The sequence below is a fragment of the Artemia franciscana genome, chromosome 16, assembly GCF_032884065.1.
Source record: "Artemia franciscana chromosome 16, ASM3288406v1, whole genome shotgun sequence".
Taxonomy (NCBI): domain Eukaryota; kingdom Metazoa; phylum Arthropoda; class Branchiopoda; order Anostraca; family Artemiidae; genus Artemia; species Artemia franciscana.
In genome coordinates, this window is record NC_088878.1 from 134,445 (window position 1) to 150,659 (window position 16,215).

Consider the following 16,215-nt stretch of genomic DNA (forward strand, 5'->3'; position numbering starts at 1 on the left):
TGAAAAAAGTGTTATAATTTACTTTTATTTTTGTTAGTCAGATCATAAAAGAAAAAAAAGAGAAAAAAAAAATATAACTTTTTTTCTTTTCAGGAATAATTTTCAATCATTATTAATAAAAACTGTTTTTTAGCAATCCAGATAAAAATATGCAATTCTTTTGATTTGTTGTAGGTGAAAAAGATGAATTTTCGCTTGCATGAATAGGTAGATAAGAGAACTAATAAAATGGAGAATATCAATGGTATGATTTATTGCTGAAAACATTAGAAGTGAGTAAAGCTGTGAAACTTTACAGAAATGGAATATTAATGAAAATTATATAATGAATTCATCATAGAAATAGGCTAATTTTCTTGGAAGATTTTCTGGTGAAATCTTTCATGGAAAGTCTTACACTTAGTCAATGCCTATCTGCCTTAGTTCTGCCTTGCGATGGACAATAGGCTATGGTGTGTGTTTAATTAAACCACAAGTCATTAAATCCCTGTAGCTAAACCAACGTTTATCTGAGCCATTGTGCAACTGAACCCTTTTATAATCGAACCCGCGTGCTTCTGAACCCTTGTGTAACTAAACCCTCGTTCAACTCAAACCCATTTATTTGAACCCCCGTGTAGCTTCACCTCCGGGTAGCTGTATCTTTAGGTAACTGAACCATTGAACTCAGTTTTTCAGTATTGTAAAAATATGAGGCAATATTACTGGGTAAAAAACAAGTTAGAATTTTTATAGGTTCAGACTTTTTGGAATTATATTTTTCTAAGAAAAAAGGAAGATCCGATGTCGCAAACCATTAAAGCTGATTTGTATATATATATATATATATATATATATATATATATATATATATATATATATATATATATATATATATATATATATATATATATATATATATATATATATATATATATATATATATATATATATTCTTTCTTGTATTGTGTTGAAGACGACTATTGGACAGAGAGACGAAATATCTACAGATTTAATTTCCACTGTCTTGAAAAGATTTTCAGTATTGTTTCTACTTTGTAAGTACTTTTATTACCCAAAAATTCACTGGAATTACATCGGAGTACGAATGGAAAAAGAAAAGAAAATCAAACTACGAACATAACCATAAGTAAACATACACTATTTACACTAACAAAACTACCGATACATGATAGCTAGCCACGGGTTCGTCCATCCCTTAGTCTTTTCCAGGAAATTATCTACGACCCGGTTAATGCAAACTGTTGGATCGGACACTCCGTAATTACGCATGATATACGAGTTCTTCGTCCATGGAGGAAGTCTCAGAATGAACTTTGCAAATTAGAAAAACAGAACTCTTACTTTTGTACATTGGGCGAGACAAATAATTCCAAAAAGGTGCTATATACAGTACATGTGGGAGGGCAATGGCATTATACAGCGACGCAAGAAATCTACGGCAGAATCGATGTCTGTTACCAATGATTGATCCATAAGCAATCCGGATTTTTGCCTCTACGTGTCGTAAAAGCATCGTTCCTGTCGAGTAGAGGCTTCGACCGATTGGTAAACCAAGGTAGGCAATGCTCTCACATGGCTTAACAGCTGAATCACCTAAAGGAATTTCTTTCTCATAAAACCCCGCGTTGAAGAACAGTACGGCCGTTTTAGACACATTAAATGATAAGCCTATTTTATTATATTCCATACTCAAAACATCAAAATTCTTCGATAGTCGATCGGCAGACCTGTTCAAATTAAGTAGGTCGTCAGCATACGCCATCAACGAAACATCGATACCTTTTGAAACACAAGATGTAGCTACCTGGGCTTGTGCCGGCAGAACGCTATTGTTATACAAAGTTGGAGACACAACTGAGCCTCGTGTTTGTTTGATCTGCCTTTGCTTTAGAATAATTAGCCATGGCTCTTAAGGTTTTGATCGATTCCACTGAGTTGATTTTAATTCATAAATCTTTTGCCTCTTAAGCAACTATTTTGGTGAAAGTGCACCCATAGATGGTTTTAGTTAGTATTGCTGTACATTCATTAAAAAGTATCATGTACTCCGCTGTAATTTTGATCAACTTTGGATTTGTTAACAGTTATTACATCTGGCACGAACGCAGGGGGGGGGGGTTCCTTCGCCCACCCCCCTCGAAATTTTTGAAAGGTTTAATTTCCTCAGGGTTTCTTGGGATTTTTGGCCAAAGTAGGACATTTATAAAGAATCTACATTAATGTGTGAAGCCTTTTTATGGGATTTTACAGCATGTAATTATCTGGTCAAGTCACAGTGCAATTATTAACGCATTTTCTGTCTAATTTTTTATCCTCTTTGAAGTAATTAGCGATTGTACTGTTATTTTTTTTTCGTAAAGAGAGTTTGCTTTCCACAGAAAAATAGAATTATCCTGGATATTAGGGCGTTTATTCCCCCTTTTCAGGATAAAGTATAGCATTTAATGGATAAATTTTGGGAACTATCATTTTTCATTAAAATTGACGTTTTTACAATAGAAGAACTACCCCCCCCCCACAGCTCCGATATTGCACTGTTACCCTAAAATTTCCCTTTCAGTGGGATATAATAGATTAATCACTGGTTCTAAATCGCTATGAACATAACCTGAGCCTAAAACGTACTTTTGAGGCTTCAGTCTTCTCCCTCCCATCCGCTACAATACTACAGATTAAAGTTAATCTGCATTTTCCGATAGACGTGCTTTTTGCATTTATTTAGTTACTAAATAAAAAAAAGTACTACTTTATATCTGCTGTTTCGAAGGTTTTGGGCCCTCCCCCCTTGAAAAAAGTGCCTGTGTACGTGCCTGTATTACAAGGCTGATCAAATTGCCTGATATTTGCAATTATTCTTCTTTTGTCGCTTCAGCTATTAATAAATTCAATGTCTTTCTCAAATATGCTGTCGCTATGAAATGACTTCGCAGAGTTTCTAATGTCATTTCCGTGAAAATTTCTACTTTTACGTCCAATTCTATTAACTGATTACTTATATCATTTTTATTGTGTATTCAAAAGTAACATGAGTTTTTAGCAGATATTTTGTAATTCACTGGCTTAAGCACAAAAAAGTGATATTATTTCTATTGTGGAAAACTTGTTGCTTATCCTGTAGGAAGTTAATGTTTTTAGCTTTAACTGTTTAGCTTTGAAGTCTATATGGATAGATAATTGTCAGATAAACACAGGCTTTTTGTATACATTAAATAAAAAAAACAAGTTTTTTTAACTGAAAGTAAGGAGCGACATTAAAACTTAAAATGAACAGAAATTACTTCGTATATGAAAGAGGCTGCTTCCTCATCAACGCCCCGCTCTTTACGCTAAAGTTTGACTCTGTCTCAATTCTTCTTTTTAAAACAGTAAAAAACTTTAGCGTAAAGAGCGGGGCGTTGATGAGGAAGCAGCCTCTTTCATATACGAAGTAATTTCTGTTCGTTTTAAGTTTTAATGTCGCTCCTTACTTTCAGTTAAAAAAACTTGTTTTTTTTATTTAATTTCTGAACGTTTTTGAATCAATGCATGTTTTGATTTTGGCTCTCCGCAGAGGAATAATTAAAACAAAATTTGCATTTTTTTTTTTTTGGCTAAATGGCTTTCTCATAATTTTGATCGAATTATTTTGAGAAAAAAAGAGCGGGGGAGGAAGCCTAGTTGCCCTCCGATTTTTTGGTTAATTAAAAAGGCAACTGGAACTTTTAATTTTGTACGAATATTTTTATTAGTAAAAGATTTACGTAACTTATAAATTAGCTTACGTAAAGAACTTTTGTATTCTCATATTTTTATTACATATATGAGGGGGTTCGCCCCCTTGTCAGATCCTCGCTCTTTACACTAAAGCTTAAATTTTGTCCCAATTCATTAAGAATGACCCCAGAATCACAAAAGCCGTAGAATAAATAGTTGAAATTACTAAAAATACTTTAACGTAAAGAGCGAGGTATTAGGAGGAGGTGAGGCCCTCAAATGGGTAATAATTTCTGTTTCTTTTAAGTTTTAATGTTGTTCCTTACTTCCAGCTGAAAGAACTTTTTCATATTTATTTTTTCATTGTGTTTTTAAATAATGCTAGTAAATCCTGCGCTCCCTTCATGGAGATTTTCTTCCCCCATGACAAACTATCGATGGAAAGTTCCCCCAGCGTATCCCCCTCTTCTCAACCCCTTCCCCAACCAAAAAAATCCTCCTGAAAACGCCTGTACACTTCCCAATAACCATTACTATATGTAAGCATTGGTCAAAGTTTGTAACTTGTTGCCCCTCCCATGGGGACTGTGGGGGAGTAAGTCGTCCCCAAAGACATAGTTATAAGGTTTTTTGACTACGCTGAATAAAATGGCTATCTCAGAATTTTGATCCGTTGACTTTGGTAAAATAATTAGCGTGGGAGGGGGCCTAGTTGCCCTCCAATTTTTTGGTCACTTAAAAAGGGCACTAGAACTTTTCACTTCCGTTAGAATGAGCCCTCGTGCAACATTCTAGGACAACTGGGTCGATACGATCACCCCTGAGAAAAAGAAAAAAAACAACAAAAAAACAAATAAACACGCATCCGTGATCTGCCTTCTGGCAAAAAATACAAAATTCCACATTTTTGTAGATAGGAGCTTGAAACTTCTACAGTAGGGTTATCTGATACGCTGAATCTGATGGTGTGATTTTCGTTAAGATTCTATGACTTCTAGGGGGCGTTTCCCCCTATTTTCTAAAATAACGCAAATTTTCTCAGGCTCGTAACTTTTGATGGGTAAGACTAAACTTGATGAAACTTATATATTTAAAATCAGCATTAAAATGTGATTCTTTTGATGTAGGTATTGGTATCATATTTTAGAGTTTTAGTTACTATTGAGCCGGGTCGCTCCTTACTACAGTTCGTTACCACGAACTGTTTGAAAATACATAGATACCGTCTGTGACATAACAATTGGCGAAAAGAACCCGATTCCCCCTTCTTAGTCTTCACCTCTCTTCCCTAGCTCAGTACCCCCTACTTTCAAATGTAAAAAATAATGAAGTAAATCAGGTGTCGTGAATCTATCTTTCTGCTTTTGTCAAGTTCCATTGAAATATCCCTTGTATTCATTAATCTATTGTGTACTTTTTTTTAGACACTGCCTCCATAAATGTAGGATTCGAGTATTTATTAGTTGTTGTTTTTTTTCCAGCAAAGTCAAGATATACCAGTGACGGTTAAAGTCGGTGATAAGGTCCTACTTCCAGAATCTGGTGGAACCAAAGTAGAAATTGAAGACAAAGAATTATAGTAATTTCTGATAGTTCATCTTGTCTTCCACCAGAACTAATTAAGATTAAATAGCAAACTGATAACCCAGAAAGCCAATTCTTGTTTATTGTCTTTCCTTCATTACAAAGCTGGGTTTATGTGTTGTAGCAGAAGTGTTGGTGTTAGTGTTGTGACGTGAAAGGCCTAAGGGACTGTAATTTTTATACTTTAGTTATTGTAGATGAATATTTTTTTTCAACTTAATAAAACAAAAACAAGCGAAGCAAAGTAAGTTCAGTCAGGCAAAACAACCAAGCGACTATTTAAATTTTGGCGTCTATAATGAAATTTTAGAATAACATTTCCCTAGAGAATTCCAAAAAGGTAAAAAAAGAGACTCCTTTAATTACTTGCGTAATAAGAATGTCAACAATATATTTTTCTTTAGTGAATGAATAGCAAAACTTAATTGCATTAAGTAAAATGTTTCTGGCTGGTTAAATAAATTTTCTAACTCTGATCTATGAAAGAGTCGCACAGACTGTTCACTCAAATCAACTTTCTTTTCTCATCCAGAGATGTAAATCCGGCAAACGAAGCAACTTTCAAATTTGTATTAGGAAATCTTACCCATGAAACCCAATATTTAATAAAAGTACAAGGTCAAGATGTCTTACCAATTTAAGCTGATCCCAATTGGAACAATAACCCAGGCAAATATATATAACTGTCCTGGTTTGTCTTATCATATAACTCAGCACTTCATCAAAATCAAAATTTTCAGAAACATTAAATTTCCTTAAAACCAGAGCTATTGTTGTATTGGTGCACGATTGATAGTAAGGATCCTCTTCTATAAGCTTGCGGCTTGAAGTATAATTTTTATACTTGTCAAAGAGATTATCAAGTCTTTCATAAACACTAACTTTGATTCTCTATTTTTTTAAAGAAAATGACCTCTTAGCTAAGCTAGAGTCATAAAATAGAAAGAAAGAGAAATTTTGTTGTGAAAGAAATATGTTTGTTTGGTGTGTAAAGTTTTGTAGAGTTTTTAAAGTTTGGTTTGCTTTATAATAGTTATATTATATTATTTTATAAATATTTATTATATGATATTATATTATATTTACATTATATTATATTTTATATATACGATATTATTTTATACTAGCATGGTCCAGGCGGCTTCGCCACCAGGCCCCATTAAGACACGTGGCAGGCTTCTATACATGGATTCTCAATGCCCCCTGTGTTCTAACCGCAGGCAATGCGTGGTCCCGGAAGCTTAGCACCGGGCCCCAGGATGACACGGGGCAGGCTTCTATATATGGATTCTCATTGTCCCTTGTGTTCTCACCGCAGACAGTGTTTGGTCCAGTTTTTTAAGCTTTTACCTAATTTAGGTTTCTTAATTTTTTCTTTTTTTCTTTTTTTTTCTTTTTTTGGTTTTTTCTTTTTTCTTTTTTTTCTTTTTAGCTTTTACCTATTTTTACATTTTTTAGTTTTTTCTTTTTTTCTCTTTAGTCTCTTTCTTCTTTTTTTCTTTAGTCTTTGTCTTTGTCTTTTTTTCGTTTTCTTTTTTTATTTTTTTCTTTCTAGTTTTTCCTTTTTTTTTTTTTTTTTTTTTTAGTGTCCTTATTTTTAGTTTTTTTTTAGTTTCGTTGTTTCCTTTTTCAGTTGTCTTATTTTTATTTTTAGTTTTAAATTTTTTCCCTAGTTTTTTACTTTTTTTTTCTTTTTTTGGTTTTCTTTTAATTTTTTTATTTTTTCTTTTATTTATAAAAGATAGTTTTTAATTCTTTTAAGTCTTTTTTAGTTAGTTTTTTTATATATTAACGTCATACTTAGTAACAGACAGACAGTGTAACGATAAAGATAGTGTAACGGGCAGACGGACACTACATTTTATGTATATAGATTTAATATTTTTATCATTTATGTTATATTAGAATTAAACATTTTTTTTTTCAAAAGATAATTTGTTGACGGATAATATACGGATTTTTTTTCTGGGCTAGCCTGCTCTGAAAAACTAGCTTAGATTGCAAGTTGATATGCCTTAGTTTCCTGATCTCCCAAAAGCAGCAATTCAGGGTTCTGTCCCCTAAGGCCCTCGAAGTTTGCACTTATTGTCGAATTGTCTCATCATCCAAATAAAGAGTGGCCGTTTCTTTCTAGAAACGGAGAAAAAGGTATTTTCTGTCGATAAAAGACGTGCGAGTGTAACAGTTCATTTTTATGGCACTTGGTATTAACCAAGTGACATATAGCGATCGTAAATTCTGTCGGTCTGTCTGTCCCGATTTTGCTACTTTAGGCACTTCCAGGTAAGCTAGGACGATGAAATTTGGCAGACGTATCAGGAATCAGACCAGATTAAATTAGAAATAGAATCATTTTCCCGATTTGACCATCTGGGGGGGGGGGAGTGGGGGGCCGGTTAATTCGGAAATCAAACAGTTCGTAGTAACGAACTGTAGTAAGTTACTGTTTTTGTATCAATAGCTACATCAAAAGAATCGCATTTTAATGCTGATTTTAAATATATAAGTTTCATCAAGTTTAGTCTTACCCATCAAAAGTTACGAGCCTGAAAAAATGTGCCTTATTTAGGAAAATAGGGGGGAACACCCCCTAAAAGTCGTAGGATCTTAACGAAAATGACACCATCACATTCAGCGTATAAGATAACCCTACTGTAGAAGTTTCAAGTTCCTATCTACAAAAATGTGGAATTTTGTATTTTTTGCCAGAAGACAAATCACGGGTGCGTGTTTATTTGTTTTTTGTTTTTTTTTCCAGGGGTCATCGTATCGACCAAGTGGTCCTAGAATGTCACAAGAGAGCTCATTCTAACGGAAAAGAAAAGTTCTAGTGCCCTTTTCAAGTGACCAAAAAAATTTGAGGGCATCTAGGCCCCCTCCCACGCTCATTTTTTTCCCAAGTCAACGGATCAAAATTTTGAGATAGCCATTTTGTTTAGTATAGTCAGAAACCATAATAACTATATCTTTGGGGATCACTTACTCCCCCACAATCCCTGGGGGAGGGGCTGCAAGTTACAAACTTTGATCAGTGTTTACATAGAGTAATGGTTATTGGGAAGTGTACAGACGTTTTCAGGGGGATTTTATTTTGTTTGGGGGTGGGTCAGAGGAGAGGGGGCTATGTTGGAGGATCTTTCCTTGGAGGAATCTGTTATGGGGTGGAAAAATTCAATGACAAGGGCGCAGGATTCTCTAGCATTACTATAAGAAAACAATGAAAAATAAACATGAAAACGTTTTTTCAAATGAAAGGAAGAAGTAGCATTGAAACTTAAAACGAACAGAAATTATTACGCATATGAGGGGTTCTAAAAATACTTTAGCATAAAGAGCGAGGTATTTAGGAGGAGATAAATACCTTACTCTTTATGCTAAAGTATTTTTAGTAATTTCAACTATTTATTCTACGGCCTTTTTGATTCAGGGGTCATTCTTAAAGAATTGGGACAAAACTTACGATTTAGTGTAAAGAGCGAGGTATTAACGAGGGTACAAAACCCCTCGTATTCATAATAAAAATATAAGGTTATGAAAGTTTGTTACGTAAGTTAATTCTTAAGTTACGTATATTTTTTACTAATAAAAACGTTCGTTAAAAATTAAAAGTTATAGTTGCCTTTTTAAGTAATTAAATAAAAAAAACTAGTTTTTTTAACTGAAAGTAAGGAGCGATATTAAAACTTAAAACGAACAGAAATTACTCCGTATATGAAATGGGTTGTCCCCTCCGCAATCCCTCGCTCTTTACGCTAAAGCTTTTAATTTTTTTAAAAAGTAGAATTGTGGCAAAGAGTCAAACTTTAGCGTAAAGAGCGAGGGATTGCGGAGGGGACAACCCATTTCATATACGGAGTAATTTCTGTTCGTTCTAAGTTTTAATGTCGCTCCTTACTTTCAGCTAAAAAAATTAGTTTTTTTTATTTAATTTCTGAACGTTTTTGAATTAATGCATGTTTGGTTTTGGCTCTCCGCACATAAATTATTAAAATGAAATTTGTATATTAATTCTTTTTTTGGCTAAATGGTTTTCTCTTAGTTTTGATCAGACGATTTGGAGAAATAAGGCGTGGAGAAGGAGGCTTAGTTGCCCTCCAATTTTTCGGTTACTTAAAAAGGCAACTAGAACTTTTAATTTTTAACGAACGTTTTTATTAGTAAAAAATATACGTAACTTTAGAATTAACTTACGTAACAAACTTTCATAACCTTATGTTTTTATTATGTATACGAGGGGGTTTGTACCCTCGTTAATACCTCGCTCTTTACACTAAATCGTAAGTTTTGTCCCAATTCTTTAAGAATGACCCCTGAATCAAAAAGGCCGTAGAATCAATAGTTGAAATTACTAAAAATACTTTTGCCTAAAGAGCAAGGTATTTATCTCCTCCTAAATACCTCGCTCTTTATGCTAAAGTATTTTTAGAACCCCTCATATGCGTAATAATCTCTGTTCGTTTTAAGTTTCAATGCTACTTCTTCCTTTCATTTGAAAAAATGTTTTCATGTTTATTTTTCATTGTTTTCTTATAGTAATGCTAGAAAATCCTGCGCCCTTTTCATTGAATTTTTCTTCCCCCATGACAGATTCCTCCAAGGGAAGATCCTCCAACATAGCCCCCTCTCCTCAGCCCCAACCCCAAACAAAATAAAATCCCCCTGAAAACATCTTTACACTTCCCAATAACCATTATTATATGTAAACAATGGTCAAAGTTTGTAACTTGCAGCCCCTCCCCCAGGGATTGTGGGGGAGTAAGTCATTCTCAAAGACATAGTTGTTATGGTTTTTGACTATGCTGAACAAAATGGCTATCTCAGAATTTTGATCCGTTGACTTTCGGAAAAAAATGAGCGTGGGAGGGGGCCTAGATGCCCTCCAATTTTTTTGGTCACTTAAAAAGGGCACTAGAACTTTTCATTTCCGTTAGAATGAGCCCTCTTGCGACATTCTAGGACCACTTGGTCGATACGATGACCCCTGGGAAAAAAAAAAACAAAAAAAAAACAAACAAATAAACACGCATCCGTGATTTGTCTTCTGGCAAAAAATACAAAATTCCACATTTTTGTAGATAAGAGCTTGAAACTTCTACAGTAAGGTTCTCTGATACGCTGAATCTGATGGTGTCATTTTCGTTAAGATCCTACAACTTTTAGGGAGTGTTTTCCCCTATTTTCCTAAATAAGGTAAATTTTCTCAGGCTCGTAACTTTTGATGGGTTAGACTAAACTTGATGAAACTTATATATTTAAAATCAGCATTAAAATGCAATTCTCTTGATGTAGCTATCGATATCAAAATTCCATTTTTTAGAGTTTTGGTTACTATTGAGCCGGGTCGCTCCTTACTACAGTTCGTTACCACGAACTGTTTGACCAAAAAATTGGAGGGCAACTAGGCCTCCTTCTCCACCCCTTATTTCTCAAAATCGTCTGATCAAAACTAAGAGAAAGCCATTTAGCCAAAAAAAGAATTAATATACAAATTTCATTTTCTGCAATTTTCTGCAATGAATAAGAGGATCAAGTTGAAACTTTCAGAAGGTATTTTGGGAGGGTAAGGCAGCTCAATATATATTACTTGGGGAGAGGGATAAGGGTGCAAAATAATATTTTATCTCCTGTTTGTTCGTCAAAAAAAAATAACCAACTCTTTTTCTTGAAAATTTTTAAATTATCAGCACCAATCATCTTTAAAATTACGCTCATTAGTTTCTTGGCCAAGTAGACTCCTATGCATAAATCCAATTTCAAACTAAGTTTAGCTACATTGGTTTGCGACACTTCAAAATTAGCTCAAACTTATGTTCATCTCCGATAGGTCTGTAACTACACGACATGCATTCAGGATTAGGCCAGATGGATCTGAAGTAAAACCAGAAATTTCGAAAAAAATTGTGACATGACAGCTGAAACTAGGTAAACAATTTTTATCAGGTTAGTTTAAACTTAAAGAGCATGTAGATAAACACAAGGAACCTTAAATACACCTAAAACATTGCCTAAAAGTGAAGACAATAGCTATTTGAAAAAGTATTCTCTTGATTCGGGACTCTTGAAATATGGCGAATATCGGTTTATCCCTAATCTAATCGAATAGCAACTTGCTGGGCATGTATGCTTTCTAAGAGGAAAAAACATTTTGAAGAAAGCTGGTTGTGTCGATTCGTCAAACGCTAAAATAGGCCAGATATTATTTTTCTCCAAACAGCACGGCGTGAAACTTTCAGGGTAAGCAAACTGGTCCATGGACCCTTAATAATAATTAAATAAAAAAACAAGTTTTTTTAAACGGAAAGTAAGGAGTGGCATTAAAACTTAAAACGAACAGAAATTAATTCGTATATAAAAGAGGCTGCTTCCTCATCAACGCCCCGCTCTTTATGCTAAAGTTAGACTCTTTCTCTTAACTCTACTTTTAAAACGGTAAAAATTTTTGATGAGGAGGTGAGCCAATCCTATGCGTAATAATTTCTGTTTGTTTTAAGTTTTAATGCTTTTCCTTACTTTCAGTTGAAAATTTTTTTTTCATATTTATGTTTTCCTTTTTTTAAATAATGCTAAGACATCCTGCCCTCCCTTCATGAAAATTTTCTTCCCCCATGACAAATTCCTCCAAGGAAATCTCCCCAACATATCCCCCTCTTCTCAAAACCCCCTTCAACCTAAAAATCCCCGTGAAAACGTCTTATATTTCCAAATAATCATTACTATATGTAAGCCCTGGTCAAAGTTTGTAACTTGCAGCCCATCCTATGGGGACTGTGGGGGAGTAAGTCGTCCCCAAAGATATTGTTATAAGGTTTTTCGACTACGGTGAATAGACTGGCTATCTCAGAATTTTGATCCGGTGACTTTGGGAAAATAATTAGCGTGGGAGGGGGCCTAGGTGCCCTCCAATTTTTTTGGTCACTTAAAAGGGCACTAGAACTTTTAATTTCCGTTAGAATGAGCCCTCTTGCAAGATTCCAGGACCACTGGGTCGTTACGATCACCCCTGGGAAAAAAAACAAACAAATAAACACGCATCCGTGATCTGCCTTCTGGCAAAAAATACAAAATTCCACGTTTTTGTAGATAAGAGCTTGAAAACTTTTCAAAAGGGTTCCCTGATACACTGAATCTGATGGTGCGATTTTTGTTCAGATTTTTTGACTTTTAGGGGTTGTTTCCCCCTGTTTTCTAAAATTAGGCTAATTTTCTTAGGCTCTTCACTTTTGATGGTTAAGACTAAACTTGATGAAAGTTATATATTTCAAATCATCATTAATATGCAATTGTTTTTGATGTAGCTATTGGTATAAAAATTCAATTTTTTTAAGTTTTGGTTACTATTAAGCCGGGTCGTTCCCTACTACAGTTCGTTACCACGAACTGTTAGACAATAAATAATACCAACACTCACAAAAAAATTACTTACAACTTTGTCGATAATGAGTCGTTGAAAACTGAAGCAAAAACTATTTCGTGGATAGAAACAATAGTTTAATAAGAAATATTCTACTGGTATATAGCCAGACAATCGGATAATGGATGTTTTTTTTTTTTTTTTTTTTTTTAACTACTAATAAGAGAAGAAATGAAGAAAAATATAATTTGAAATAAATTAATGTATTTTGATATAGAGAGCTACAATAATATAAATAAAAAACCTACCATTGCGAGCATATCTGATGCAGGGGGCTGTACTTTAGTCCTCAATCTGTTTTGGATAGCAACTATCTTCCGTTGGAAACTGTAAAGTTTCGGGTCAATCATTGAATAGGACATTTTTTGCCCATAAACTTTGGGTCCTGAAAATAACCAAAATATTAGTTAGAATAACAAATATTAAAATGATTAATATTAAATTACCAAAATGCCTGGATGACAGATTGCCGAAGATTTTTTTTTTTTAGCCAACCGTCTGAGGCTACACGGAAAGCAGGTCGTCCTTGTCTGGGTTGGGAGGATGTCATAAATAAAGATTTAAAGGCAATGAGAACTTCCTGGGAGGGTGTAAAGAGGGAGGCTTTAAATAGATTAGGTTGGAGGAGGAGCGTGCGTAGCTGTGTTGGCCTCAGGCGGCTTGGTGCTGCAGTGAGTTATTAGTAGTCGTAGTAGTAGTATTCAATCTCAAAAATGAGATTGGCAAAAAATGTATGTTTCTGCAGTCCCATTTATTGCTTATTGTCCTAAGCAAAAACTTTTGCAGATGTAATGAAACATAAACGCGTTGACAAAAAACGTGAAACGTATAATAACATGAATGTGCTGTCAATAAACAAGAAACATATCAAACTCAAAACTAGTAAACTTTAACATGAGTAGGGCTTGTAACCCCTATGTCTTCTGAAGACAAAGATAGTTTACACATTACTGGCGACGAAATACATATAAATGTTTTCATTTTTTAAAATTTGAGACTTTAATAAATAGATATTTTTATACAAATATTAAACCATCAATTCACGCTTATCTGTTTTTTTTTCAGTAAAGTACAAATTATGTTCTGATGCTCGGAAAGTAAGGGGGTGTCATAATTTTTTCATGTTTTCAGTTTGAATCGGTTATTCATTTTAATTTATGTTTGTTTAGGGTTTTATTTATTTGCTGGTAGCATTTTGTGGTAGTTTTACGCCTGGAAGATTAATAGAATTTGTATTTGTTTGGTTTAATGGAACACTTTACTCTTCTTTGAAACTTATTTTTTTGGAAAAGTCTTAACTTTAATTTATATTCGTTTTTATTACCATGGTCTTTTTCATTGAAGAAGAATAATATTTTAAATCTTTTTGTTTTTTTTTCTATAGGAGTTCAGAGCTTGACTTGCTATTTCTATGCTGGAGAAAATGTTTCAACAATTTTTTGGCAACATAGGCCTACGCCCTTTCCAAAATCTGGACACAAATAATGTTGTTTAGTTTAGTTTATAACTCCTCAATTTCATCTGAAAAATAAGACTTAATACCCTTCTCCCAAAAAATGGTTTCTATGCTCTTTGACGAACCGCATACACCTACACTCTTTCGATTTAGTTACAGCGTAAGATCAGAAATAGTAATCATAGTAGTCCTGAGAATTTCAGTTTAATAGCCTTAGTCGTTCTTGGGATATTGCTGAGATGTCTTACTGGCAACCAGCCAGTAACAATTTTTACTTAGTTTTAATGCACCATTTAGTTTGGACCAATCCACTGGACCGTTCCGCTATACTAAGAAAAATGGAGTAAAATTTTATTTAGAAGTTTTGAAAATTAATGAACTTGAGAAGAGGGCTGACTTACTCCGATCACTTCTGACTAAAAAAAAGGGCAAAAGAACTTTTAATTTCCATTTGCTCCTTCAAAAGTTTATCTGATATTGCTGTGTATAATAGCGCTGCGCTATCTATGGTATTGCTTACATGCCGTTTTAAGAACCTGCATGCACATAGATTTTTTGCTCAACTAAAACTCCCCCTAAATGATCCCTAAGAGTTTCACCTTAATACCTTTATCGTCATTAGTTACAGCTATCACAGTAGTAGTATTAATGATGTACAAATAGTGCCTTCTGGCTAGTTCAAAATCCGCCACAACATACCATGAAAGGCCCAACTTGATAATGTAAGCCGTTTTTAAGAAGTTACTGTGTCACCTTTTTGACAATCTAAGTGCTCACAATTCATTTTGAATTAGATCAACATCCGCCTAAATATTCCTTCAAAGCTTCACCTTTATGCCCTTAGCTCGCATAATAGTAATAGCTGTAGTATCAGTGGCATTAGTAGCAGCATGCACATAACACGTTCGGTTTTCTTCAAGAACTCCTCTCGACACATGTTGAAGTTTCAACTTATTCCTACAAACCGTTCCTGAAGCACGGTTGATATGTCCTTTTGACAACATGTTTGCGCATTGTGTTTTTCCATTTAGTTCAACACTCACTCAGTATTCTTCCAATTTTTTGCCTTAATACCCTTAGCTCTAGTAGAAGTAGTAGTAGTGCCAGTAGAAATAGTAATAGCAGTAGAATTAATAGCAGTAGCCTTAGCTTTAGCAGCAGCAGTAGAAATAGCAGTATCAACATTAGTAGCAGTGGTCGATGTAGTTGTATAAGTAGAGGCAATATCATTAGGATGCAAATATTGTGTTTTGGTTAATTCGAATTCCCTCATAACAAGCCCTGTAAGTTTCAAACTCACACTCCAAACCGTTCCTAAGAAATTTCTGATACGCACTTATGATAGCCTGCATACAGATGGCTCATTGCGATTCAGTTCACCCCGCCGAACAGTATTCCCTGAATACTGTAGTAGTAGTAGCAGGGATGGATCCAGGATTTTCCTTAGGGGGGGACATAATCGGTCAGCAGTCAGAGTAGTAGGATTAGTACCAGTACTGCTAGTAGTAGTTAGTACCAGTAGTACCTTTGTAGAATCAACAGTAATATCACTAGCACTAGTGGCAGCAGTAGTATTAAACATATTGCCTTTTTGTTAGTTGAATATCCCCTTCGCAAGTCCTGGAAGTTTCAACTTTATACAATTAGCCGTTGTTATGACATTGCTCATATGCCTTTGTAATAATTTGTATATACAAATGCTTTCTGAAAGTTTCATCTCAATACTCTTAGCCTTATAAGAAGTTACAGTAAAGGTAGTAGTTGTAGTAATAGTAGTAACTGTAGTAGTAGTAGTAATAGTGGTAGTAGTAGTAGCAGGGGTGAATCCAGGATTTTCCTTAGGGGGGGGGCACACAATCGGTTGCTTCAATAAACTTGCGAATAAAGAAATACCCATAATTAACCATTATGTGTCGTAGTTAGGTAGTGGAAATGGTTTTAAATATAAACTAAAATCTGGTGAGGGTTTAAGTTCTAATAAATATGTTGAAATTAAAATGGTATAAAAATAATAAGTTATAAAAATCTTACTAAGTTAGTAAGTTAAATAGTAAGTTATAAAAAGTAA

The 16,215-nt window shown here is 34.3% G+C and overlaps 1 protein-coding gene across 2 annotated transcripts in view; it reads left to right on the plus strand.

The window, feature by feature from the left end:
* LOC136036873 (uncharacterized) overlaps positions 1-6,370 on the plus strand; it is a 43,255-nt gene extending 36,885 nt beyond the window's left edge. For both annotated transcript variants that reach the window (XM_065719205.1, XM_065719206.1), the window contains one exon: positions 5,178-6,370. In XM_065719205.1, coding sequence (XP_065575277.1) covers positions 5,178-5,276 — 99 coding nt within the window. In that variant the 3' untranslated portion in view covers positions 5,277-6,370. The remainder of the gene's footprint in view (positions 1-5,177) is intronic.
* Positions 6,371-16,215: the final 9,845 nt, after the last annotated feature.